The 27,868-nt window shown below is 44.4% G+C and overlaps 2 protein-coding genes and 1 long non-coding RNA gene across 3 annotated transcripts; 2 read left to right on the top strand and 1 right to left on the bottom strand.

Moving 5' to 3' along the window:
- The first annotated feature begins 215 nt into the window (after positions 1-215).
- Positions 216-6,614, top strand: LOC146395536 (uncharacterized). The gene is made up of 3 exons (XR_014831284.1): positions 216-330; positions 5,668-5,779; positions 6,488-6,614. It is a non-coding gene; the product is annotated as an uncharacterized LOC146395536 (long non-coding RNA).
- On the bottom strand, positions 5,363-16,553 carry ISL1 (ISL LIM homeobox 1). The gene is made up of 6 exons (XM_003133934.6): positions 16,278-16,553; positions 15,264-15,453; positions 12,271-12,530; positions 10,157-10,443; positions 8,683-8,850; positions 5,363-6,635 (listed from the first exon to the last, which is right to left on the bottom strand). Exons 1-6 carry the CDS (start codon positions 16,303-16,305, stop codon positions 6,519-6,521), a joined length of 1,050 nt encoding a protein of 349 aa, XP_003133982.1. The 5' UTR covers positions 16,306-16,553; the 3' UTR covers positions 5,363-6,518.
- On the top strand, positions 16,375-27,369 carry LOC146395535 (uncharacterized). The gene is made up of 5 exons (XM_085002008.1): positions 16,375-16,999; positions 20,296-20,387; positions 21,991-22,887; positions 24,641-24,848; positions 26,580-27,369. Exons 1-2 carry the CDS (start codon positions 16,375-16,377, stop codon positions 20,343-20,345), a joined length of 675 nt encoding a protein of 224 aa, XP_084858134.1. The 3' UTR covers positions 20,346-20,387; positions 21,991-22,887; positions 24,641-24,848; positions 26,580-27,369.
- Positions 27,370-27,868: the final 499 nt, after the last annotated feature.

The following is a 27,868-nucleotide window of genomic DNA, read 5'->3' as shown; positions in this document are numbered from 1 at the left end:
TGCAAACTAGAGGAATAGTGAATAACAAAATGTAACTAGAAACTGTACCTTCTTTTTGAAACAAGAGAAAAATCCCACAGAGAAGGACCAAAATTATAATTAAGTTAATCATACTCAATTAATTTGAAAGTGGAAGCCACAAAATCCTTGATTATATCCCCAAGCTTGGTTATTTGTCATTCCAAAAAGGGAACTGCAAGCTCCATCCCAGAGGTCTCCTCGCTCCGCTCCCAAGTGTAAGGAGTGCCAGCCTCTCTGTGGTGGCAGTCTGTTGGAGGATCCAGGAAGGCTTCCACGCTTTGCCCAGTGAAAAGTGGTCACGAAAACAAGGTAAAGTCACGCCACATTTTGTGCCTGATGGGAAAGAAAGGGTGCTCCGCCGCTCAGGGACACTCTGTCCAAGATGGTGACGCATCTTTTCGGTACTTGGGGGGAGGGGGGAGAAGCTTATTACTGAACTAAATGTTTTTATCGATCGCCCTTGAGTCAGAGCCCACTGACCCCGCAAACCATAAGTGGCTATAGCGCATAACTGTCATTTCCAGGCATCTAGAGGAGATACCGGATTAGTCCAGGACACCTCGCGCTTTCTCCCACTGCCCCTCCACCCCCTGGGCCTCCAGGGTTCGGAATCAAGAGTGGAGCAGCGCTGGGGTCTCCCGCAGGCCCCTGGCCGGGGGCGGCGGGGGGCTGCGTGGGGCCGTAGTAGCGCGCGGTGGCCCGCGGGTACCAAGCGGACCGCGGGGCTGGCACGCATCCCACCCGGCGTCCGAGGCCCGCCGCCATGCGGGGCCGAGAAGACAAACGACTGCTCTGCGGCCCTTCCCATTAAACAATAAAGAGAGCTGTAAAGCCTCAGGTGCTGTGTTTGTTGTGCCGTCTGCGCCGCGCTGTGGCTCCGGCCGGGGCCAGCCGAGCGCAGTGGGCCGGGGAGCGCCTCTTCGGCTGATTCCAGGGAAAGATAAGGAGCCGCCGAGCCACCAGCTCTGTCTAGACTCGCGACCTCACAAGTCAAGCGCCTTGTTTGGATTAGCCCTCCAGATCTGCCAACCTGATCAACCCCTGAAAGAGCAGGGCCCAGCAACACCCTCTTTTCCTCTCCAGGACCACGACCGTCCCCTACTTTAAGGGATCAAGGGCTGACTTGCCCGCGGGAGTCTCGGGGCTGGTTAGACCGGTGTCGGGTCCCCCACTCCTAGCACCCACCTACCCCACACCCGAGGGCATCCGGGCTCTACCCTCCCCACTTGACATGGGAAACGCATCAGAAGGGAGAACCACTAGGAAGACGGGTCAAATAAGTTGCCAACTCAATCACATCCACAAATAATATCGCCCTGAAAAGAGCAAGAACTTTTGCTCAGTGGAAGGGAAAGGGGGTCTCAGGCGTGAGAGGGCTGGGCGGAATGTTCCATAGGGCTGTCGAAAAGGGCAGGTCAAGGTGTCTTTCTCCCGCCCCCCACCTGCAAAAAGCAATCTTCCCCCACAACTTTAAGAAAACAACGGTTTTCTTTTTGGAAAGCTTTGCTTATCATTGCTGAACGCTTCTGCAGAGGCATAATTAAGCAGACAGATATGCAAAATAAATTTTAAAAAACTGAAAAGAATCAAGTAGTCTTAAGAGCGGCTCCCTGGAGAGACTGGCTTCCTCAAGGCACAGAAACTGGTTGCTTGGAACCAACAGCTTAAGCGCCATAAAAATTAAAGGATGTGATAGTAACAATGCTCGCAGCAAACACTCAGCAGCCTCCCCTCCCGCCCCTCCCCCTCCTTCGCTCCCTGTGAACCAACTTCTCTGTCTACACTTCAGAAGTCTCTGGGAGGTGTGGAGAGATCCTCCATCACGACTTGGGACATTGTAAGCTGTGAAGTTTATGTTTGTGGCGCCTGGGCTCAAACAGCCATTCAGTGGCTTGCTCAGTTATCAAGAAAACAACAATCAGAAAAGATCAGTAAACAGAATCTGCTGCCAGCACCCTGAATTAACTACTTGCATTTTAGTTTAAAAACACCAACTCACATGGTACAAGTTAATTGTTTTATTTTAAATAGTTAATGAGAGTTCAAAATTTGGGGGCGTTTTCAAAAATCACACTTTTAAAATAAAGGCACAAAAATAATCCTTTCCCCCTTTTCCCAGCACCCCCAAAGAAAACTTGCCTTGCCTTGTTGTGACATAATCTTTAATTGTTGATTAGCAGCAGTGAGGAAGTAAATAGTCCTTAATGAACAGAACTCCAGAATAATTTGGATTATACATCTCCTTTACAAAAGTTGACTAAACTGAAATTTACAGATAAGAAAATAAGTACTTTCTGCTTAGTCTTCTTGTATTAGGGGTGATCTTAAAACCAAACTGGCTGGTTTCCATCCATACTTAGCTCTTCTGGTGATTTGGACCTAGTTTTTACTTTTTTTCCCCTTCTTTTTTAAGAAAAAGGAAAAGGCTAAGTAAGTTCCCATGGGACTTACAAGAGATATTTCAAGGAGATTGATCTTATGGCTAAAAAATTCAAGGTGCCAGAAAAATGCCAAGTACTTCGAGGTACCTTAAAAAGCACAGTGTGTCTTTTTGGCTTTTAGTCAAAGGATTAGACCAGAAAGGAGGTCGATAGATGAGTTTAACAAGCTGATCAGGGTGAACAGAGGCAGAGCATCACAAATCATCTATTTCATCTTGAATTCCAAAAAGGTTGTGAATTGGGAAGTAGGTACACACTCCCACACAGAATCTCAAATAACCAGAAATGTTATTTCAACAAAGGAAAAAACTCTCTTCAAATATGATTCTAACTTAGAAAGGACTTTTTTTTTTTTTTTAATGGTAGGAAAAACCACGTTCACTGGATGAAAGGGAAAAACAGAAACAGTAAACTGAAATACAAGAGCTTATTGCTCTGAATCAATAGGAGGAAAAAAATTCTGTCTTTTTAAGAGTATAGATGTTGATATGGATTCCCTGATTTAAGGAAAGCATCCTGGATGTTTTTAGTTGCATTAAATTTTAGCTTGCAGAAGCTGGAGGAAATGAGTCATAATGTCCAGAAAGAAGAATTCAGGGTAATAAGGGGAGAGAGGATCAAAGATAATAGCCAACAGCAGGAATTTCATTAGAAGAGCACAGCTCAAAATTCGGTCTCCAGAGGTGTGCAGGGAAAAGGGGAGTATGTGTAAAAGATGGTTTGCAAACAAGAAGACATTTCAGCTACACATTTTAGAGCACATGCTGAGGAGTCTAGAAGGGAACACACCTTTCATATGAATAATACAAGAACTAGAATGCTATCCACCCATCAATCCACTCTCAGCCATCAGGCAACAAATATCTTGAATCTAGCAAGTGAAACCAAATCGTTCAACACTTCCCTCCCAAATTACTATAGTTAAATTCGAGCTGTGGACTTCAGAATATATCTATAGAGAGAGAGATATCTCTCTCTCTCTCTCTCTCTATATATATATATAGATGGCATTATCCCACACTCACACACCTAATCTTAGAAATGAATGTCAGGATGAAAAACCATCACAAAGATGTGTGCCTCACTTATGTCACTCTACTCCATTCAAATCCTAAATAAAGATCCCCCCCCCCCCCATCTAAGTCCTAATGTTTTCTAAACTGTCTGCTAAAGGTTATCGCCAGGGAAGGGGGACTTCATGGTTTCCGAACCAAGGCTCAGGGAGTCAGTAATTTTGCACTCATGACACCAATATGCATGTGGAGCCATCCCTGCGCTTCCTAGATGTCCATCCCAGGTATGACAGTAAAAAAAAAAAAGAAAATTGAAAAGACAGGAGAATAGAAATAGTGAATAGGAGGCCAGAACAGTCAAGTCTGGTGCCAGAGATTGGAGAGGGACAGGAGAGAAAAGAAAAAAAAAGGCCTTTCCCGGAGAAGATCTGTGTGAGATAAGACATAACTCCTGTTTTTCTCAGCAGATGACTACAAGCCATTATTACCGCCGGCCAAATTATTACCCCTCTGTCAAGAATTAGACACAACAATCAAAGTAATCAACGGGCATGTCTAATGCACTGTAACATTTTCAATGCAAAGTTTGTTTTCTCTCGGCCCCCACGTTAGAGCCTGTAATTAACCCGTTATGTAGAACGAGGCCAAACAAAAGCCTAATTGAGGCTCGTTTCCCGACTTGCCGCAGGTTTGGAGAGGGTGAAAGCAACTTAAGGGCTGGGGAGCCGCGGGGCTCGCCCGTCTCCAACCCGGCCTCTGCCCCGCTCCCTGCCAGGGCTCCGAAGGGGCGCACGCCACGAGACACACGGTTAGGGTATGTAAGCTTTCGTGTTTATTAGAGTTGTCAAATGTTTAAAATGGCATTACACTCGCGCGTACAAACGCATCCAGTTTCTAAAGAGCCAAAGTATCATGGGGTGGGGGAGCGTGGGGGGAGAGAAGAGGGGAAAGGGTGGAACCTCAAATCCTAACACCCACAAATGAAGCGAGAAGCCCGATTTCGGGCAGAGCCCTTTCTCCATCCGTGGGTTCTGGCCCCGGCACAGGAGCTATTGCTAGTAGGCCAGCGGGTAAGGTGCAGGAGCGCCCGTCCACGTAACTCCGACTGCCAACGGGGGCCTGCAGAGCACACAACCCAGACCCCTGCCCATACAAGGCAGTTCCCCACCGAGCCTCCACCGTGCTTCTCCGCTGTAATCGATCCCCCTAAGGTTTGGGGGTCGGGAGTTGGGGGAGAAGGAGAGAAAGGGAGGGGAATGGGAAGCAAGTTGGGGGCGGTGATGAGGAGGAGAAGCAAGAAAAGACATACGCTGAATAGTCTGGGAATTGCTAAGAAAATCCCCCTCTGTCGGCCCTGTTCTTCCTGCGCAAATAAAGCAGCATTTCTCAATCGGCTGACAGCCGCCACCGGTAAATAATGGTCATACCTCACTGGCTAGGCAGAAAGCCTCGCTTTTGGTGAGAGCTTATACTTGAAATATGGGTCATTTCAACGATCCAAGCAGGAGACTTTGGTATAAAGCACTGTGAGAAGATAAAATGTGACTCGGGATCAAAACTCATTTTAAGCAAGACCCTCTTCCTATTTGTGGTGGGGTGGGGATAGGGCAAGAATAGAGAGGAGAGGAAAGAAAGGAGGGGAACAGGACAGAGGATAGAATCTCATTTTCAAAAACTAGTAACTTTATCACAGTTGAGAGCTAAAGGCTTCCCACCAGTTTTGATCCAACTATTGAAACGCAAACTTGCAAGCTCAACCTCAACTATTAGCAATAAAACGTCACACCTATTGTATGTCAGTTTATCCCATTCACATGCAGTCCTTAATTTCAGACATTTTAATGGCTTACTTGTAAACATATAAAAGAGGGACCCTGGATCATTGTGTTTATTTATTTATCTATGCCAAACGTTTATTGGTGAAATAGTCCTGAAGATATAATACTACATATGGCGCTTTGATTTCACATAATATTTAAGAAAAAAGACAAAACACATAGAATTAGACATATAATTCAAAGACCACGGTACAACCTTTATCTTTTTTTTACTTCAGCAAACAAAAAATAATGTCAAATGACATGAAAAGTGGCAAGTCTTTCGACAATAAATAATAAATTACTTTATAATTTTTGCAATGCAAGAGCAAACAAAAAAAAAAAGTTTCCTTTTTTTTTCCTCTTTATTTCCAGAGAAAGAGAAAACAGTCGTTTTAACCAATAACTATACACATCTTTGGGGGGAAAAAGTCCTTGGACAGACACAAGTCAAACACAATCCCGAGACGCTTGTGGCAAAATAGAGGTAACCTTGTTGCAATGCTTTATAAGTTGGTTTTTAAATCGGAATTCAAAAACCTTTAAAGTCGCTTCAGACTTCTTGATAGAGGATGGATCTCAAAAAAAAAAAAAAAAAAAAAGGGAGGGGGGCAAAAGGAAAAAAAGAAATCAGCTACAAGACATGCTAGAGACCCAGGATTTCAATTAACCCCTTGTTAAAGTCAACTAAAAACATTGCAGACCAACGCAGCTCCACCTTCCTGAAAGGACTCTTTCAGCCCAGGAGGCCAGTTTCTCTTCCGGCTCATTTGCTGGAGCTCCTGTTTGGCAAGGCGGGACCAGTATAGAAACAGCACCATTCAGAATAGGATGGACTAGAAAATCTCTGTTTCTGCTTTTCTCTAGATGTGCAGTGAAATGAAAATGCTTTTTTTGAGATCCTTGAATATAAATCCTCTACGTTTTAAAAACGTCTTTTTTTTTTTTTCTCCTTTTTTCAGTACTCCTAAGGTCATTGGATAGCGTGTGTTGGGTTTGGGTTCTGTTTGTTGTTTGAATTCTAGTAAAATCCCATGATTGTCTTCACAGTGTTGCTACCATATCACCTTGTCATTAAAACAGACTTCGTGCATTTCATGGAGCATTCAATTCTCGATTCAGTTTTCATTGACTGGGTCGTTAAATACTTTTTGTTTCGGAGTTCAACATTATAATTTCCCACTTTCTCCAACAGGGAAAAAAAAATACATCTGAATGAATGTTCCTCATGCCTCAATAGGACTGGCTACCATGCTGTTAGGTGTATCTGGGAGCTGAGAGGACATCGACGCCACTTCACTGCCAGTGGAATTAGAGCCCGGTCCTCCTTCTGAAAAATTGACCTGCATAGAAGGTTGAGAAATGAATAAAGGAGGCTGTGATGGTATTCACAAATGGATTATAAACTTGTCGTGTGTGTGTGTGTGTGTGTGTGTGTGTACCTACAAAAGTGTGTGTGTGCATAGATAGAGATATCCACATATATATTTGAATTTTAACAGGCTTAAAGAAAGCCTACAAGGAAAAGAACTTGAGAAGAAATCCTCTCGCTTTCCCATCTTCCAAGAGATCTCTGTTTTAACTGAAACTGAATTCCCAACATTATGTTGCATTAAATTATTTAAGAACAAATGTGTTTCCCCACTGTAAAATGGCAGTGCAACTCTACCATGCATGCTTGAAATAAAATTATCCTGCCGGCTACATGTTGCTCTGGGAGCTGGCGAGTTCTCAGTCTCTAGGCATCAAAGCCTCTCTTCTTGAGTTGAAAAATCCATAACACAACGCTCAGATCGTGTGACAGGAGATTCAGAGGAGGCTCCACAGAACAATGTTTAACTCCTCAGAGGGTTCACAGCGTGGGCTTTCTTCCTTGTTGTTGGTCCTGCTGCCTTTTGGCCTGTCTTTCTCTCTTTAAATCAGGCTCTTCCTTCCGAGAGGAGACCCATATATTATAACGTCATCCACATTATAAATATCTGGCTCCTTTTTTTAAGCTGAAAGTATTGAGTTGCTGCTGTAAACCTCCTTCTCCACCCTGCTCCCAATGCCCCCCTCCCTTGGCTTCCCTTCCACTGCTCTCAGCTGATGCTTAAGTTTCAGAAGGTGCAAGCACTTGGCTGCCCTGAGCCTTCCCCCACCTGCTTTCTAGATCCAAATAACACCTAAGATTAACCTGACCTTAAAAATAAGTTCTTTTCCCCATTTCCAAGGTCTACTGAATTTTCTACCCTATTGAACCTCCCCATTGTGAGGTCGAGGGACTTCTCAAATTTGCCTCACCCCTAGACTGGCCCACTTAGAAACCTATATCTGGGCCAAACCCTTTTAATACTGCCTGTGGCCCATTACCCAACAGTGGCCACACAGGAAGAAAACACCCTCCAGGTAAACACCAGGGTAAAAAGCTAACCTCAACTCAAGCTATATTTTCAAAGAAAGGAACCGTTTTTCAAGATAGCTCTTGTTTTATAGGACAAGATTCCATAGCGCTGTTCATTAAAAAAAATTCATGTGTGTACATATACCATATCACAAAGGACATATACTTAATAATCTCAGTTATCTTCACTCTTAAGCTTTCTGTAGGTGAAAGGTGAATTGACTTCCTCTTCTTTGGATGTGTAAGACATTAATATTAAAACAGGTTTTCACATTACTATCTGTGATTGGTGGAACTCAGGTTCCTTTTGCTATATATTACATATGCCCCAGAGTGTATGATATTTGAACTGATACACTAAAAACATGTTTAAGCAGTCTTACATTTTAGATGAAGTCAGAGTCCCAGGAAGGGATAAGGTAACATAAAGTATCAATCGTATCTTTGAATAATTGAACTCTTTATTGATATATTTGATACTCGCACGCACACAGGTGCCTGCTGACCATGGATAGCAACACTGATCATGTATTACAGCACTGATTGTTATTACAAGCACCTTGACTTAGATCCTTAAATATACCATTCTCTAGGAGCTGAAGAGGAAGCAAGTTTACTAGTTGCTGATCAAAATGACAAGGTGATCTGGAATGACCCTTCCGACTTTAAAAGTCTAAGTAGGATTCTGCAACCCAGTGTACATTCCCACGCTTGTCTATTAAGTTAGGCACCTTGAAGCGAATCCCTCAAAGCAGGCCTTATTGACAGAAAACTCAACGAATGTGGTCAAATCATGAACTCTCATAGAAAAGACTAACAGGAGGTTTGTTTTCCTTGCCTGGTGTTCCCCTCCTTCTCTCCACCACACCTCCGTCATCCTTCCCAGCCCTGGGGCCAGGGAGTCACCATCCCCACCCCCTCCCCAGAAACTTGCATTGTGTGACAGTTAAACCAGAATCTCCTTTCTTTGGAGATTCAGCCTCCCCACACAGGGAGCTGACACTTACCAGTTGCTGAAAAGCCGGCTGATCTATGTCACTCTGCAAGGCGAAGTCACTCAGTACTTTCCAAGGTGGTTGGTAACTTTGCACCTCCACGGGGTTTGCCTGTAAGCCACCGTCATGTCTCTCTGGACTGGCAGCCACCATGGGAGTTCCTGTCATCCCCTGGATATTCTGTGAACAGGCCCCCCCAATTCCAACATGTTAATGAGCAAACGCCCTCCCTCCATTGTCTGTGCAAGCTAAGCAAATATACCCTGGTATTATCTTATCTATATAGTGGCCTTTATTGACTCAGTTAATCTGCTGCACGTATGGATATTGGCCAGAGCTCAGTTTTGTTTTATTACGTTTTGTTTTTCTACTTCTGTGGGCTGGACTATTAGGTCTGCTTGGACCTTATTAGATGAAATTCTATTTCAACTTTCCCTTTATGTTACACATTCATCCCAACTCCTCCCCACCTGCCTTCCCAGGCCACAGCATCTCAGTAGAAAGCTGAGGCAGAATAGGCCTTCCTTTGGCCTCTACACATGTTGGTAGTTTTCTGGGCAGTTTCAGTTAGTTAGATTGTGGGCTAGGTTTTCTCCAGGCAATTCTCCCAGAGCCAACCCCCACTCCCAAACATTTGGGTCTGGAGGCTATTGTGCTATTATGCACTAACCAACTTAGAAAGTGCCCTGGCCCAGGCGTGGCCGGTCTGCCAAATTTAATGACAGCAGGTTTTATAGCATTTAAAAATAGGGCCTAAGCAGGAAAAAAGCAAAATGGGAAGAAAAGAAAAAAGTAACTCTTTAGTTTACCTTAACCAGGAGGCCTGTAGGGTAGGTGCTGCCCTGGACCAGGGATGATAGTGGGTAATAGTGCCAGGGGCCTGACTACTCTGGAAGCAGGCCTGGGCCTGACCTGGAGCAGAGAGTGCCCTATTTTCTGGGGTCATCTTGGGGGACCTTGCTGGCCTGGGGGCCGTGGAGACTTCCCACCCAAGGGCCTCCCCAGAGTGGCCCACTCACAGAACCCCTGGATTAGACAGGAAGCCAAGGTGTTGTCCCTCCCTCCTCTCCCCTGCCTGAAGAACTGATGACTTGAACCTTGAACTGATGACTTGAAAACCAGAGCCAAGCCTCTGCTGCTCACGCAGGGGGCTGCGGCGGCAGCGGCAGCCGCCGCCGCCGCAGCAGCAGCGTCAGTCCTTCTGGATCGGATCCGGGTCGGGGAAAGTGGACCCCACGAGCCCACCCCCCGACTGGGGGCAAGTTAGCTGCTCTTGCCCGCAGGAGGGGCCTCCCAGAGCAGCTTTGGGTGGCGCTGGAGGTCTCTCCAGGGAATAGAGGTTGGGGGTGCGGGGTCACCAGTCTCTGCTCTGCTCTGGATCCCGGATGCCGGGGTGAACACCGCAGCGGCCCACCTGAGCAGCCGGCATGCACGCCTCCTTTTCTTTCCCCCTTCGCTTCCCCTGCGGGGCCCCAGCGCCACTCACAGTTTTGTCATTGGGCTGCTGCTGCTGTAGCTGCTTCATCATAATGCTCCGCTTCTTGTCCTTGCACCGCTTGTTCTGAAACCAGACCCGGATCACGCGGGGACTGAGGCCGGTCATCTCCACCAGTTGCTCCTTCATGAGTGCATCGGGTCGGGGATTGGCGGCGTAGCAGGTCCTCAAGGTGTGCAGCTGCTTTTCGTTCAGCACAGTCCGAACGCGGGTGGTCTTCTCAGGCTGCTTGTGGACGTGGGGCCTCAGGGCCGGCTGCCTGGCGGAGATGGGCTCGGCTGCGGGGCAAGGGGCGCCGTGAGCGCGGGCCGGTTCGCCGGCCCCGCTACTCTCTGACAATGGCCAGGGCTCTGCGGCCTCGACAGACAAAGCATGGGCGGCAGAGGTGGGGGTGAGGGGTGCAAAAGGGAGAATAAAATCTTGCTGTCTAATCTTAAAGATCAATGCTGAGTTATAGTCCCAGAAAGCAGCCTTTGCCCCTGCTGTGTCAATAGCAAAGGGGTGCATTTCACACGGTCCGCCCCCCTGCTCACAGCAGGGATGACACCGGTCAGCCCAGTCAGCCTCTTTTCTCTTCCCTCCTTGCCTTTCTGGGTACCCAGGTTGCACCCCCCACCTTCAGGCCCTTGGATCGAGGCTACAGGCAGTACTAGGGAAGGAAACGCTTAACACCCCAGTGACAGCCAGAGTCACTACCATGGTGGGGATGTCTACAAAGCCAAGGCTGAGGAGAATTCTGCCATAGAGCCTTGAACTTCAGTTCCCAAAAGGCAGTTACATCAAGGGGATAAAGAAACTCGGTATTTTGGCCATCTCTCCAGTCCCTGATTGTTCTTACTCTACACCTGGATCTACTAAATCTACCTGGATGTTCTTGATGTGATCTGATCCCAAGCAGAGGAAAACCGAAACTCCTCAAGGCCGCCTGGCTTCTAGATAAACAGCAGCTGGGGAGTGTTTGGGCTCCTGACTCCTTCCCAATCTTTCCACCTCTTCTGTTTTCCCACAGCGGAGCACAGGTTGCACCTAATAGAAGTTGCCACCTCTTGTTTCACCCCCCTGCAAACTAAATCACAAATCCCCCAAGATAGAATTCTTACAAGTGCCAGAAAGCAGAAGGGGAAGAGCTGTAGTTTTCTCACCCCAGTGTTCAGGGGGAATTGATACTTTAAAAATGCACCAGGGCAGATCTATTTGAGACCAAAGCCAGGTTTGGTAACACTGTCTCTCTTCTTATGGTGGCCCCCTCCCGCAAACCGTGCTCTATTTCTACTCCTCTTCCTGGGGCAAAGGCCCTCAGATCTGTAAGTTACAAATCCTGCACTTTCCAGGACCCCCTAGGGTCAGGTCAACACCTATGAGGTCAATTTTGTGTCACAGCTACAGGCCCAAAGATGAAATTCTCACCAAATCAAGTAGAATGAACGTTTAAAGAGGCAGGCTCCCTTTAAAAGGCAATTACTGCAGATTAGCTTGCTGACAGTTTTAAATTACAGCTCTGTGCATTGGTCTGCAATTATTAAAACTGTATCTTTTCAGGTCCATTCTCTCACAAACAAGGGAAACAAATAAATTTTAAACATGTCTTGGAGTGTGAGGAAGTTTGCAAAAGAAAAAGGATCTGAGAGGCGAAGTAACTCCAGGCCACCTAAGCTTCCTATATTGGGTTAAAGGAGGAAGCTCCAGGGGCCCAGAGCTCCACCCCTTTAATTAGGCAGCGGCAGGGAGAATACCTGGCGGGAAGCTGCAGCCCGTTTTCAGTAAGCTGCGGTTTGGAGGCCAAGGTGAACTGGAAGTACTGTTTAGACGTGTGTATACATGTGTGCACAAGTGGTTTACATTAATGGGCACCCACATATAGACAGAGACATGTAGGTGTGCTGGGGGAGGCAACGGAGACAGCGAGTGCACTGAACCTTGCTGCAAAAGAGTGAAGCGCGATGCGAAATGCACCCTGAACCCTACATTTAACTGCTGGCCTCAGCGGCTGCCGCGTGGGTTCCAGGGTTGCTGCGGCCGCCGCTGCAGTGGCAGGGGCGCCGCTGGCCTCTCCCGGCGCCTGCCTCCCCGAGCCGGGCCTCCCTCCTTGCCAAGCCGAGGAGTACCTGCCATTTGCAGAGGCCGCGCCGGGTGCAGGGGGCTGAGCGGGTCGCCGGCGCCCAGGCTGGCCCTCTCCACCACGTCGTGGTCTGCGCGGCAGAAGAGCCCGTCCTCCCGCAGCGCGAACTCGTCCCCAGGGATGAGCTGGCGGCTGCAGGCCACGCAGCGGAAACACTCGATGTGGTACACCTTGGAGCGGGCACGCATCACGAAGTCGTTCTTGCTGAAGCCGATGCTGCACTTGGCGCATTTGATCCCGTACAACCTGCGCGGGGGCCGGACCCGGGACGGGAGGGAAGCACAGAGAAAGGGGGTCATTTCAGGCAGGCACGGCCCCAGATCCAAGGTCGCCGGCGACCCGGACCACAATGCCCTGAGACACTGAAATCAGCATTAGCAGACAAGCTGGGAATGCGAGGAGGGCGAAAATGATTTCTCTTTTCCGGATCTCTTTCCCTTTCCTATGAAGCTCGGTGTCCCTGTCCGTACCTTAGCTGAGAACGCCCAGTACAAACCAAGGAAAAATGTTTGAGGTGTTGGAAGCCTGGCCCGCTGATCCAGCGGCCAGTCTCAGGGTGACCCTTGCCGCGCCTGGCAAGAAGGAGTCCACTGGGACTCCGGGAACCACTGGCCCCACATTTTCACCTCCCTATCCCCCAATTTCTGCTTCTAGAAATGTCTCTAAAATGGCAACCTCAAATCTCCCTCTAAGAAAAAATGAGATTGGGGGATGGGGCTGTTACCCCACTGGGTTTCCAAACACACACAAATGCACAGGCTAACAAAATGAAACCTCTGAGGGTTTCCAGAACCCTTTCTGCACAAACCAGGCCATTGCAGTTTTTCCCCAACTAAAGATTTTTCCCTCAGGCAACAATGTTAACAGAAAGTTTCCTCTTCATTATTCCTTTTATTGCTATTTTTTTAAAAAATCTACTTCTGTTCACTCAATCTCTTTCAAGTTGCTAAAGCCCCTACATCTATTTCAGTTTGTCTGAGCACCCTAACTAGTCAGAAAAATGAAAAGACCCACTTCTAAGGTCTTCCTCAATGCTGATGCTGACCTTTCCTTACCAAGGGACAATCCTTGTAGGTTTCATCGAGAGGCTCTGCCCCAGGGCCCCCTGCATGTATCAGTAATAACAGACGCGGGGGCATTCCTACAAAGAGAAAGAATGGAGCAGAGGAAAGAATCCACATAAAGGGAACTTAGGGGGTCACCTCTCACACCCCCCAAGGGAAGAAAGGCATTCAGAAATCTAAATGGCCCCTCTGTTTTGCTTTTACAACTACAGGATTTCAAAGGGACACACACACTTGCACACACATAGTTGAAAGAGTAGAGAGGAAACGGTACAAGCGATTGGTTCCTTCCACAAACGTGTATCCAGAATGAGGCACATGCAGGTCTGAATAAAACTGGGCAAAACACCATCTCCACAAGAGTAGATACTTCTGGAGTTTCGGAGTATGTGAGCTCTCCCTCTCTAGAATCTCGAGTTCACACACCAATCAAGTAAACAATTGAAAACGGCTGGTTTGTCAGAGGTTAGAAGGTAGATTCAAAAGTTTTTCCTCCCTCCGCCTACTCTATGTGAGATCTTCCATTTCATAGGATGAGGACTTTACCTTGCCTGTGACCAAACAATTGGGAAAATCCCTCCTCCTTCTCCAGCTCCTCACTTCCCCTCTTTCCTCCCACCCCCCCCAAAGTATTAATAAACTTTTTTTACCTGCACTGTCCAGCTTCACCTATCAAAATTATACTCCCCACTTCATGGTTTTAAAATAAGAAAAAAAATCCTGGACACTAAGCCAACAGGAAAAAATTCTAACTGCATACTTAAATCCTGACTAAACTTTAATGTAAGTTCTCAGCTCCCTAAACTCTATGATTTACAAAGCTAATTATTTGTTACAGCCACTGGAGAACGTATTTTTAAATATAATAATTTAATTTTACTTAACAGAATAATGAAGGTGTTTTCTGTTTTGCTATCAAATCAATAATACTTTCTTTAGAAATTCTAATTGCTTCCTAAGGCGGAAAATTAAGTTTCTGACATATGTATACACAGGTCAGAGAAAATATGATATTAGCAATGCATGAAGTTTACAGGCAGAATAAATTGAAAGAACAAAATTCATGAAGTTCCTTACGTGGTTTTATTCTTGTCAGTATGGGCAATTCGCTCATTTTATCAGTTACCAGATTTTAATGTGAGAAAGGAAGCTGTTCAATTATCTAAATATACCAATTGTTCGTAGACAGATGATGGGCAATTTGATCTGCTCTGTCTAATTCATCAGCTCAGATAAGATAAGAAAGAAAAGACAGTCAGATGTCACCAAAGGGTTAATATTTTAAAAGATTAAATTTCTGGGTTTTTTTGCAGCGAATATTTGGGTCGGTTTTGAAATTTTCCAGGAAGAAGCCCTTACACTAAAAGTAAAGGGGCAATACCTCTATTTGCTCTTTCAAAGTACATCCCTAAACATGATTAGGTCAAACTTTTATTCCACCTATTGAAATGACATCTCCAAAGCATCTGGAAGTTACTAATAAAATACTGAATTAAAGTAAAGAAAAAAGAGAAAAAAAAACACTGCATAATACAATAAAAAACAGCAAGCTTTTTTTTTTTTTTTAAGTTGAGAAACCCCAACTTAGGTATCTTGAAATTTTTTTGTTTGTTTTGGAGGGGGGAGGGTAACAGAAAAATATTCTGAGCATCACAAATTCCAAAAGCAGTGAAACAAGCTTCAATACCACATAATTTATGAAAACCATTATTAAGTTTCTTGGGACTTTTCCTCCTAAAACGTGCAATGAACAACACAGTTTAATTTTCACATTGCACTTGCAGAGGTAACTTTTGTACGCTGGAACCCATTAAGGCAAACTTAGCCAAAAGGACAAAGCCACACAAAATAATAAATAAGGAGTGGGGAAAGAGGAAAATCTCAAAAAATTAAAGAAGCAGTATTAATGGCGTACCTGATATAATCTCTTTTACAGTAGGTTTTCCCATCTCTAACAAAGCACGTACAGCTCTCGTCCAAATACTGATTACACTCCGCACATTTCAAACATGCCGCATGCCATTCCAAATCCGGAGAAACCCTCAGAATATACTGATCGTGAATTTGATTGCCGCAACCAACACATAGGGAAATCAGACGTTTTTCTGAAATGAAAATAAATACATGATTGACTAACCGTTTACTTCCTACAGAGATAAACACACTTTTAGTGTCGTTCTCTTATAGGGCGTACTCTGGGAGTTCCCCCCCCCTTTTTTTTTAAAAGAGTATTGCACTTTGGGATGGTAATTGAAGTGTGCCATCAAAACCTTGACTCATTTTAAAAAGGAGGTGGAATATATGTAAAATGCAGATTTGAATAGCCTGCATTTGTAAGCCTAGCACGCAATCAAACCCGTTCATTTTGTATTTCTTTTTCCTCCCTCCTCCCTCTTTGCCATAATCATTGGGAAAGATTATGGATAAGTCAATTCAAAGAAAAGGTTTTGACTAGAAGCGTTAAGGGAACGCAGGGATGTCTATATTTTCCATGAAGCACGCTCTTAAATAGCACATAGGACTGGATATTGTTAGCAAGAGCAGACATCAATACAGTTGTCACTCGTTCTCTTTTGCAAGTCTAATGCTAATTCACATCTCCGGGTATTGTACTTGCAGGCAGACCTTTGCAACAGAATAACCTTCTCGGAGAGCTCAGGATTCCCGAGGAGGAAACCACAGCTTAGCACCAGAAGGCTAGGGTTTGGGAGGGCATACAGGCGAATTCAAACACAAGGTATGATCAGTTTCCCAAAGATCAGAACCGACAGCAAGCATGCAGGCGTGGCGGCAACAAGAAAATGCCACCTTCTCTCTCTCTCTAAGCAATGACTCCAACTCTGAAGAGCCCTTGGCTCCCATGCCTGAGAGAGACCCCCGCACAAGAACAGCAGCACATCGAGCCCCACAAGGTAAAATAGCCTCTTACTTTTTGGTGGATCTCCCATGTCTCCCATATCTGTAACAGGGAGTAATGTCCACAGTGAAATGGTGGTTGTACAGTTGGTGAACAGCCCACAGAGAGGATGCTGGAGCTGTGGCTAAGTGGGAAACAGTGGCCCCTGGGGTTGCCAAGGCTGAGAGAGCCGCTGCCCGGCTGCGCCGCGCCTTCAAGGATCCGGGAGTCCAATTTAAGCCGGCGGAGTTGGCGGAGCGGAGGCGCAGCGGCGGCGGCTGACTCGGCGCGGCTCGGGCACCTCTCTTCCTTATCTCTTACTCAAACTTCTCAGCTACAACTCAGCTCCATCGCCATTGGTCTGACGCAGAGCGCGGGGACGTCAGGCGAGCGCCGCGCCCATTGGCTGCGGGGCGCGCGGCGCAGCTGTTCTGATTATCATATTTCAGCCTCGCCTCTGCGGTGCGCCACTGACCGCTCCGCGAGCCGGCGGGAGAAGATTAGGGCTCCCGAGGTTACTTGCTCGGGGCTCAGGCCGCTCTCCCCCGACGCTCGGGCTGCTCGGCCTAACTGGCTTTCGGCCTCCCTCTCGTCCTCCTTCTGCCCCCTCCCTTGCTCCTTCCCGGCCGCGCCGCCTGCGCCCTCGCCTCCTGTCGCGCTGCTCCTCCGCCCTGCGCTCCTGGGTCCCCGCAGTCCGGCTGGCTGTGTTGCGCGCGGGGCTCACTTTTTCGCCGCCGGTGGCGAGTGGCTGGTGGGTAGGTCTTCCTGATGACGAGGTCCCTCCCGGGCTTTAGGAAAATGGGCGACTTGGAACAGGCTGGTTGGCTCGCGCTTTGGCGCACAGCTCCGGGCCTGGTTGGGCTTGGCTGCCGGGTCGGGTGAGTTCCCGAACTGGCTGCGCGTGGCGCGCTGGAAGCTACCTAAGGGAAGAAGAACCGGTCATGGGATGAATAGACCCAGAGGAATTGTTTGCTGCTGCTACCCCACTACCCCGTTCCCCTCGACCTCAGAGCTCCAAAAACCTGGGTTGGGGGAAAAGGGACGTTTCTTGCCTAAGCGGAGAATCAGGCTGGAATCGCACAGGTAAAACCTAGTTGACTCCGCGGACTGCCCTCTCTTTCCGACCCTCAAGGTCGGCTTTGCAGTTTAACTCTAGAATTAGAAGGCGCACTAACCCGAAGCCTAAGTGCGAAGTGATCTTCCAGTCGTTTAAAGTTTGCAAAGCGATTATGGCCTGTCCAGTTCTTCTGTCTGATGGTCTCCTGCCCTTTGTTTTTAAGCAAACGTGTGCAATTAGCTGGTGGTGTTAGATAATTGTAAGGACTAGTCTCCAGGTCCCTCTAGAGATTTTAAAAATGCGCCAGTCCAAGGGCGTGAGTAGGGAGGGGTCTAACGCAGAAGAACTGCGAAATACCTATTTCACTTCACCTGGGGTGTTTTATCTGATCATTTTCTCTTGGGAAACAACCTGAAGAAGAATGTTGGCTGCAACTCACCGGTAATTCTTTTCAATAATTTCATACATGTTCCCGTCAGCTCTTACTGTCTCCCAAAAACAAAGTCTCAGGAAGGCCACGAAGAATCCCTCCCCCTCTCCCCGCACTAATCCAAAAGCTTCTAAATAGCTATTCCTTATCTATTGTGACTGCCAGTTTTATCTGAAAAGGCCCTCATACCCACGCTGTAATAGGTTTAATTTCGGTGTCTCATTGCCTTGAGAAAACCCGGTGTGTTAGGAAACTCCTTTCTTTGTATCATTTGCCAGATCTAGTCCTTGATAAGAGCTGTGAGCTCTCTGCCGGCCTCAGTGGGTCGGTTTACAGGGATATGCTTCTCCAGAGCGCCAGGAGAAGCTAAGATGTGTGAATTTCCTCTTGATCTAGCTGGGTCTTTACCGAGAACTGGCATTTGTTTTGTCTTCTCTAAAGGAAAATTTCGAAGTGGGTCTCATCCCTTCTATTTTTATTGTAACATATCGGAGTGCGTGTGCGAAATCGAAATTTAGACATGTTGATAAATTTACCAGATGAGGGGAAGGCAGAGGGTGTTTTTGTTTTTTTGGTCATAAGTTCTAGTCTCTGGTGTTATGTGCGTGGAGCCTTTTGTCAGGCTGCTTTTGCAAAATTGATGCTGATAATGACAATACAAAGCACATCTTCCCAGTTGTACGGATTTTTCCTGTATAGGTAACCAAGTTGACGCTAGTTCTTCTTTTTTTTAAGGTACTATAATGCCAGAAAGTAAATACAGGATTTTAACCAATCATTTTCCGTCATGCCACCTTTTATAACATGGAATTAAACAACGGAAGCTGCCAGAAGCCTGATGACTTAACACTTGAGATCAGAAAGCAGCCTCAGGATCCATCCTCCTTCAAACCAGCCACATACAGTGTGGTATTTTAACTCCCTAAACTAATTATTTGGCTCTTCTAAAGAGTTATTGCTGCTGATGATAGAAAATCCAAATAGAAAAAACTGGCATGTGGCTTGGAGGGAAACCATTAGTAATAGGTAGTTTCATCATAATGGTGAGGACAACATGTTTTCCTTTTTTTCAGCCCATAGTGTTACTGTAAACAAGTGTTTTCTTAATAAGTCTCTAAACTGATAGAGGTGAAGATCATGCAGAAGATACCCCCCTGGCAAAGGAAAAAATTGGAGGGAACCCAATAGTTAGGTTGTTCCTCACTGTACGTGCTCTGGAGTTCTGTATGTCTATTGCTAATACATTTTGTATAAAAATCAAAGGATAGCAGGCATTATTGTTTCACTTTACCCTGAAGTTCAAATGTGATCACAGATAATTCCCCCGTTTCTTTAAAAGATTTCTATACACTCATTTAATACATCAAATATATCTGTAAAAATTGTGTAAATGTTTTTATAGCATATATCAAACTGTGATTAGTAATATCCCCCCATTTGATCACAGGAGCGACCTCTTGTGTTCAAAGGGGGGATTAAACCGTCTAGTCAAAAATGGACTCAATTTTGACCTTTATAATTTCTATTAGGTCAAAAAAATCTATTTTTCAAAACAGCAGTTGTGTGAATCCCCTGTGGTGAGCTCCTACTGATGAAAGAAAAGGAAGAATATGACTAGTTATTAAGTATAGTTCCCATTGCCTCCAGGGCACCCCCAATATATGTAGTGTCTTTAAAAGGATGCAGAGATTTAATTTCCTCTTGAGTCTTGTAGCGTTTGCCCAAATGTGCTTATACACACCTTCCAAAATGCGGGCTTTACACCCAGAGTTACTAGTGGGCTCTTATGCCTGTGTTTTGTGTGTTGTTGCTTTTTTTCTCTGCTTTGATTAAAATTTAAACGTTCCACGTCAAACTTAATGCCAAATAGAGATTCCTGAACAAATATCATGTTCTCAAGCTACAGTTCAAATATCTAAATAGATTTTAATTGCAATTGACAAGCAGTTTACACATTTAGGGTCTCTTTAGTTCCCAATAAGTTCTGGCAGATATAAGTGGATTTTAAGTTGGTTCTTTGGGAAATTATGTACAGTAAGGGAGAAAGCTTTTTCCTCCCCAGCTAACCAAGATTGGGAAGGAAAGGTGGCTTTGATCAGCTCTCCCTCCACTGTAGATTTGTTTGGGAACTTATTCCCAGGGAGGTGATGCTCTCTAAGATAGCCCATGTCAGGGCTATGAGAACAACAATTGGAATGCCACTTTCTACATGTAAGGTGTTCAGAAAGGAAAAAAAATATAACAGTTATATTTTCTGGTATCCACAAATATGTAATATTGGAGGTCAAAATGAAACTTTTTATTCACCTCAGAAAATAGGTATGGAATGTATGTGTGTAAATATATATATATATGTATATATATCCCATACCCCTCACATTTTGTTTTTACTTTTCCTTTGTAGTCTGATCATGTAAAAGAAGGCTATTCAAACCATCAGTATCTTAAATCACATCAGGGGTCAGATAAAATTATATATGGGTATAAAGAAGGTTAGGATTAACCATTTATACTCCACCCAGAACAGGATGTGGATATTCAGAGCTAATTTGCCTCTCTTCCAGTTGCTGGTGGTGGCTTAATGAAGATGAATCAAGAGAACCCTGCACTCTAATTTCAGGGAAAAGTTGAAGGGATCTTCTTTATGTACCATTGGGTATGAAATTATTATCTCTTTCCCGTCTTCTCCTTTTACTTGCTCCCCCCCCCAATAATACTAAGCAATGATAATAAAGGCAGTTATTAACAACAGCAAACCTTTAGTTGTGATCCTTATTTTATTGCCGAGGAATCCTGATGTGATTATGGTTTTGTTGAGTGTCTATTGCTTTATTAACCAGTTGGAACAATCTGGGTGAATTAGGAAGAATTTTCTTCCGCACTCAGAGCTTCCTGGCCTGAATTTAGGTAGTTGTGTATGTCACCAGCGGTCCTGCTCTTTTTTTTTTTTTTTTTTTTTTACTGGCAGAGGGCAATCCGGGAGGCAGCGTTCATGTGCGGTCTGCTGCTCGGTTCCCAGCCTAGATAGAATTCCACGCTCCCGGCAGCGGCGAAGCCACAAACCTCAGATCAGTCTTGAGAAGGCGAGGTTCCTCCTCCTTGCGGGTAGGACTTCGACCAAGCGAGAACAGGAATTTGCACCCTCCCTTTAAAACTGTTTTTTGGAGGTATTTATTATGATTCCACGAAAGTGCTGGCAATGTCAACTGAAACCTTTTTCTTCCTTTTTTAAATTTTTTTTTTCTTTTTGAAATCTTATGTGACTAGGAACAGGCAGTTTTTAACAGGATCAGAGTTCTGCGTGGAGCGCAGGTTGGAACCATAGTGCAATGTGCTATGAGGTTTTGACCCAAGGACGCACTGAGCCCTACCCCCTGGCAGAGCCTCCATTAAATGTATCGGATTCTCGCCGGGGGTAATTGGAGTTCCAGGTCCTGGGCGCTTCAGCTGAAAGCTACCACATCTGCAATGAATCTAGCAAAACACCCACGGGCCCACCCGAGCTCTCGGGAAACCCGGAGCAAGTTAACTCAAGTGTAGTTGATCAAATGGCAGTCTTTCAGAAAGAAGCGACACGCTCTCCCCCGCTGCGATTCTATCCAACCGGCAGCTCTGAATTTTTGCCAAAGGATTGATTTCCAACGCACGCGGAAGGTTTACAGGGAACCAGTGGGGGAGGGGAGGAGAAGGTACCTTGGAGGAGGTCGAGAGGAGGAGGAGCAGAAGCAGAAAATTACCAGACAGGCGGGGGAGGGAATTGGAGGCCCGGAAATCTTCCAGGATGCCTCAAATAACCCTCTCTTTCGTCTCAGAATTCAGCGCTCGAAAAAAAAAATAGCTTCGTAATAAGGTGTCCAGGGTTGGAGTTCTCGGGTGGGCGGTGGAGGTGATATCAAGAGTTACAGCTACTTTCTACGAATTAAACTGGTGGCTAAAGCGTATTGGGGCCCTTTAATGTAGCTGAGAGAAGCGTGGGTGGGAGCCGTTTTAAAGGGGAGAGGCAATCATTGGTGGCATCTACCAGCAGACTGTGAGAGTAGAAGAGAAGGAGGTTTGGGGACTGGAGAAAAATCTTCAAATCCCGGGAAATGGCTAGTAAATTCAGAAGAGAAGATTTTAGGGACAGTCTTAAAGGTCGTCGTCTGCTTGGACTTCGCGGAGGTGGATGGGAGGATGCGCTTCGACCGTGTGTGCATTTAAAATCCTCTTCGCCTCCTGATCTGTGCTGTTAAGAAAACATTAATTCTTTGCGACTTCAGGTTAAGAGGAGAATTTGCCCTGCGCCTCTACCTGCTAAATACCCACCGAGAAGGGGGCCCCAGGAGACGACCCCTTTCTGAAAGAACGTCATTCGATCAATTCAACTGAGTTAATAACTTGCCTCCCGGAAGGGTTCAGAATGCCTTCCCCTCCCACCTGCGCAGCGGTGCGGTGCGGAGGTTGCTCGCTCTCCTTGAAGGCCCAGGAAACCCTGTCTGACTGTGCTTTGCTGGCCCAGAAGAACCTTGCGATTAACTTTCTGGTATTTCCTAGAACCCCCTCGCCTGCTTTCAAGCACAGAGGTCGCTAGAGATTTAGGCTACCCCAAGTTCGAGGAAAAGAAAAGCGGGAAGCCGAGACACATCCCCCCCTCCACGTCGGTGCCCTCGGCCTCCTCCCATACGGACTTCCGATTTGCCAACCTCTTAGCAGGGCACTCCCCACGTCCGCAAACCTTCAGTGTTCTGCGCTTGAGGGCCTTTTTCCATTCCACCTTTCCAATGGAAGAAGTGGAAAAACTGAACTGGATCTACACCCACGGCCCTAATTACTGCTAGACTTAAGGAAAAAAAGTCAATGTCCCACAGACCTTTTTCCATCCCGGGTCGGCGAGCGCAGCTACCAGAGAGGCCACTGGGTTCCTTAGGTAAATCTGTTTGCAACCCACGTTTGGGACCAGAATACCCGATGGCCTGCCTTGTGTCTCCCATTGGTGGGTCCGGGTGGGGACGGTGAAGTAAAGGTGAATTGCGGTGCAGATTACTAACAGAGCAGGGGGTCTCTGTCTGCCACCTGGGGGCTGCCTGCTGGGAGACCCTCCAACTTCATAGACACGAAGAGTGGAAAAGAACACGCCAGCCCCGGCGGCCGGCTCGGAGATTAAACCCTGTTGGAAGGTAAAACTTTCAGTGTTAGGTTGCTCCTTCTCTGCCCACGCCCCAACCTCCCAGGTTCCCCCCCAAATAAATGCACGTGTGGAAATGAAAGAATCAAGGTACTATTTTAACTGCTTCAGACCCTTTGTCAAAACATCTCCTTATGCCATCAACTGATAAAGGCATAACTTGCTCTGAGCTTCTGTATTTCAGAAAACTGTTAAGGACGACAGCCCCTCTGCGTTTGCTTTGGTGGCAGCGTCCGGAAATGATGGCATTGATACAGAACATTTGAATGAATATTTTAGTTATTAATATCACAACCGAAATAAAGATACCTCCGAAGTATTAATTGGCAATTTTTTTCCAGGTTTATTTTAATTCACTTGGTGTTTGCATTGGAAAACAAGAGAGAGCCCCGCAGTGTAGAGTCACTTCTGTGCTCTTCTGTTAGGCTGGGAATCTACGCGGGCTGATTAGCCAGAGAGGCAGGCTCCTTTGTTGATTTAAGAGTTCATCAGGCGAGACAATTAACAATTACCTTGTTGCTTTTCCTCAATTTTCTATTGTTAACTTATGTCTGGAATGCCTCCACTGTACAAAATTCAATACAAAAATGAAAAAAATTAAGGTAAAAAGGTAATACTGATAATAGAGGTCTATTTTAACTGACCTTGTGTATGGATTGTATATACCTAGTAGATATATGAAAAACATTAGAAGTATATAGCATATGTTTTATATATATAATTGTGTGCTAGTAATTTTTTTATATTACAATGTAGTTCTAGAAAAAGTGTTTGAAATACTATTTCATAATACACATAACACCCTCCTTCCAAGAAAATAATTAGGAGGCTTCAAAATGATATTCAGGGTGCTTTGTTAAAAGAACAAAATCTGAAACTTCATGGACCCAAGTCACATTGAACATGATGGTTCATGGCTAGGTTGCTACAGGTTAATTCTATAAGGAAATAATCCCCTTCGGTTTGCACAATATCATTTTTTTTTTCAGTTGTGTGTTTAAAGTATATATTTTACCACTTACTAGTCTGAAATTTCCAATCATATCATATCAGCAAGAAACAAAATAGAAATAAGTCCTAGATAATGCTTAAGGACCACCTATGATTAACTTTTGTGATTTGTCAGTATTGTGCTCTTATTTAAATGTAAATGTTAATATAACTAGAGAGTTTACCACCTCATAATTTGCAAGAAATTCATATAAAGTGGAAGAGCAAATATTGCTTTCTGTAATGTCTACTGAGGGTTTATCATCAAAATATAGTAATAATCATGATTCATATGTTTAACAAATATGTAGCTATCCATTCTGCTATCAGAGCTTCAGTCTAGTTATAAAAACGTTGAACTGTTATATCATGTGTGTTCTTACTTGAATGTGGCTAAATTAATACTTTGCTATTTCTAAGAATCCTCCCCCCTACTCCCCAGATAAATGTAATAGCCCAGGATAATTAATGCATCTTGTACTGTAATGCTAAATCAGAAATGATATTATTACTTACAACTAGCATCCTGCTGATTTTCACTTGAATATCAGGACTTAAATTATGTTATGTCCCACTTCAGAATGTGGTACAATGTGCTATTTTGTCTTCTTGGCTTAGTCTTAGAATTTATTATTCACTGTCCTTTTTCTAGCTGTACAAGCCGTTGATGATAGTGATGAGAAGCACTGGTTATAGCTTCACTGGCTTTGGAATCTCCTATGATAGATGAAAAAATAGAAATCTTATCTTTCTAGGTATGGATGGTGTATTTCTTCCGATTCTGAGATGTTGATTTAGCTGTCCCAAACATCACATGATGTGCTTCTCCATAATCCTGTACCCAAGTCATTGCGGATCTGCTGACATGACTTTGGATATGCTGAGCCAGGGCAAATAGATTCTTTTGAATTATGCCAGTAGTGAGGAAGAAACATGAGTACAGCTCTCAAAGTGGAAGAAAAGGTAAGTGGGTGGAAAATCACTCTTGAATATGGTAGTGGAGAAAGAATTGTGTGTGCCTGACTTTATCAGCTATCAAAAGAGAGGATGAAAATAGATGTTAGACTAAGATGAGAAAAGTATTCAGTTTTGAGAGGGAAAGAGAAAGCTTATTGAGGACGAGAAAAGAGTGGAATAAATGTCAAGAGGAACAATAGAAAGGAACAGGCCTTGGTGACCCAGTTCATGTGACACCCAGATGTTTACTAGGAGTAGATGGAGGTTGGGAAAGTAGATGGAAATTTCGAAAAAGTAGTCTTTACAGTTATTTTAATCTGGCATTTAAACTTTAAAACTCTGATTTTGGGGGGGGGGTTAATAGAAATATAGACTATTTGGCAATAATTTTTAAAAAGTTGTTTTGCATCTTTAAACAACTTATACTAGAATGCTTACCATAAGTGAACTCACTATCACTCTTGATAAAATGAATCAGCACAGAAAATATGAACTGAAAGTACTAAAATTACCATAAAATGGATTCCTATGGTTTTTTGTATAACTAGTTTCATTTAACAGCAGGATTCAGGATTCAAAAAGGAGAAAAGACTCAATCTGAGGAGTTTTTTGTTTTTTTGGGTTTTTTTTTTCTTTTTAAGTTTTATCGAAGTATAGTTAATTTACCAGCCTGTGATAATTTCTGCTGTACCACAAAGTGACCAGTCATACATATACACATATCTTTTGAGAAGGAATTTTTTTAAGGTGACTTTATAGTTTTTGAGAGATTTTGTTAGCTCTTGCCCTTTCTACAGATTCAATTATACCAGAAAGTGTAACTCATGTATTTGGAACTGCTTTTTAAACCTTAATAAAAACGGAAAGATGTTGTGAAAAAATTGCCTGATGCTCAAATTCATGCCAGGGAACTTGAAGGGCTGCCAGCAACACTGCTGCTCTGTTAGCATTTCTGACCTGGCTTCACATTCTCCTAGTAGCTCTTCTGATGTGAGAAGAATGTAAGCCAAAACACGAGGGAGCATTCTTCGCACCCATGCACTTGTGTCCCAAATGTTGGAAAGGTCAGATACAGTTGTACTCATAGGATCTATTCTGAAGGTCATAGAGTCAGAATGTCTGCACATGTGCACCAACCAACAGACCCATAAAAGCCTGGTAGGAGGCAGCAGTGCCCCATAAAAGGTCATACCCAGCCAGAATCCAACAACGTTTGAAAGGCGTCTGCTATAGAGAAGAAATACGAGACTGACAGCATCGTCTTCGGCAGTGGCAGCAGCAGTGAAGAGATGGATGGGGATTAATCATAGTAAAATACTGAGCAGAGGAGACAGCAAATTCTGCCAAGCATGAATACTTCTCTACCCATATGTTTCACAAAGTATACTCTCCAAAGTACAGACAGGCTGATTGGCCAAGGTCACATTGATATTTGCTAACCTAAAAGAAGCAGCTGCCCAGTGTATCCTATGGCAGATGGAGGACACCTCAAGATTTTTAATGTTGGAAAAAGGAAAATTATTTGTCATTCAACAGTAGAAATACTCTTGATAGCACATGGTAATTAAAATTGCATTCCCTCTCAGCTCTCATGCCATTCATTTTGGGGTAATACTGATTTGTAAAGATTATTGGTTGCTATTAGCCTCTGGATCTTCAAGACTTTTAATATATGTTCCTCATGTTTTATTACTAGATTTAACAACTTAACTCATTTCATAATCTCTTCTCATTAAGACGTCCTTTGTATAAGGAAAACGTTTACATAACAGCCTTTGGAGGACTAAATAGACAGCGCTACATGGTGGTTCTACGCAAGGCTACCAAGACTGAAATACCACCATACCCCTCCACAAGTATCTTTCAAGGGACACAAAATAACTTGTAAACATTTACTTCTTGGACAGTCATAAAGGCTTTTTAGTCTTTAGAGGTTTTTGCCTAGTTTTGTTTGTTGGTTTTTAATTTAAATACCAAACCTTCTATAGGTGATTTTTCCCCCTGTTCCTTTATCCTTTTGAATTATTGTGAAGGTTTCTATAATAAGCATTTTTACAATAAGAAAAAAAGGAAAGAAAGGCAAATGTCAAAAAGGAAACAAAGATGATGGATCTAAAAGGAGTGATATAGAGTGGAATACAACTCAGCAGTGAAAAGGAGTGAACTATTGATACATGCTATTGAATGGATGAAGCTCAGAGCAAATGTGCTGAGTGAAAGAAGACCAATAAATGGACACACTCTATGATGCCACTTATATAAAATTCTAGGAAATACAAACTAACGTATAGTGAGTGACAAATCAAATAAGCAGGAGATTGGAGATGGAATGGGTAATGGAGAGGAGGCAGGGAGGGATTACAGTGGATACTTTTGGAGCTGATGTAGCTTTTAGAGGTTCATTATCTTGATTGTGGTGATAGTTTCTCAGGTGTACACATATGTCAAAGCTTACCAAATTAAACACTTTAAATATGTTCAGTTTATTGTATATCCATTATGCTTTAATAAAGCTATTAAAATTTGAGTATTGTGGTACCCTATTATTTATTACTATAATTACTATATACTTTTTACAGTATGGTGATAGGGGAAAGGGCAAATGCACAGCATTGCAAATGATGAAATAAGGTACTTGAATAGGGGAAGGAACTTGCCTTGACCCTTGCCCTGATTGCAGTTTTGTTAGCATTTGCTCAGTAACATCCATCTGAATTTTCTATTGCTTAATTCCATAATTTTAAGCACTTTCGCTTCCTCTTGTACTATTACCATTAGGGATCCCAAGATAGGCTTTCAAGAAGGCTTCTCAAATATCCTGCTTTCCCCAAAGTCAAATTAATCTATCATTTCTAGCACTTTGTAGATAATTTTTTATGATACATCACTTTCTACTTTGCTTAGTCATAAGTCTTTCCATCATCATCAAAAACTCTTAAGAGAGAGCCACATCTTCCATTACTGTACACTGTTGGCTTTCAACAGCTCATTGGTGAATTATCTAATGGTCTCCCAGCTAGATTCCT

The sequence above is a fragment of the Sus scrofa genome, chromosome 16 (genome assembly GCF_054392235.1).
Source record: "Sus scrofa isolate SSC_HxYL_T2T_F1_AM1 chromosome 16, Sscrofa_HxYL_maternal_Yorkshire_Landrace_v2.0, whole genome shotgun sequence".
Taxonomy (NCBI): Eukaryota; Metazoa; Chordata; class Mammalia; order Artiodactyla; family Suidae; genus Sus; species Sus scrofa.
This window is presented reverse-complemented; position numbering and strand designations above follow the sequence as displayed.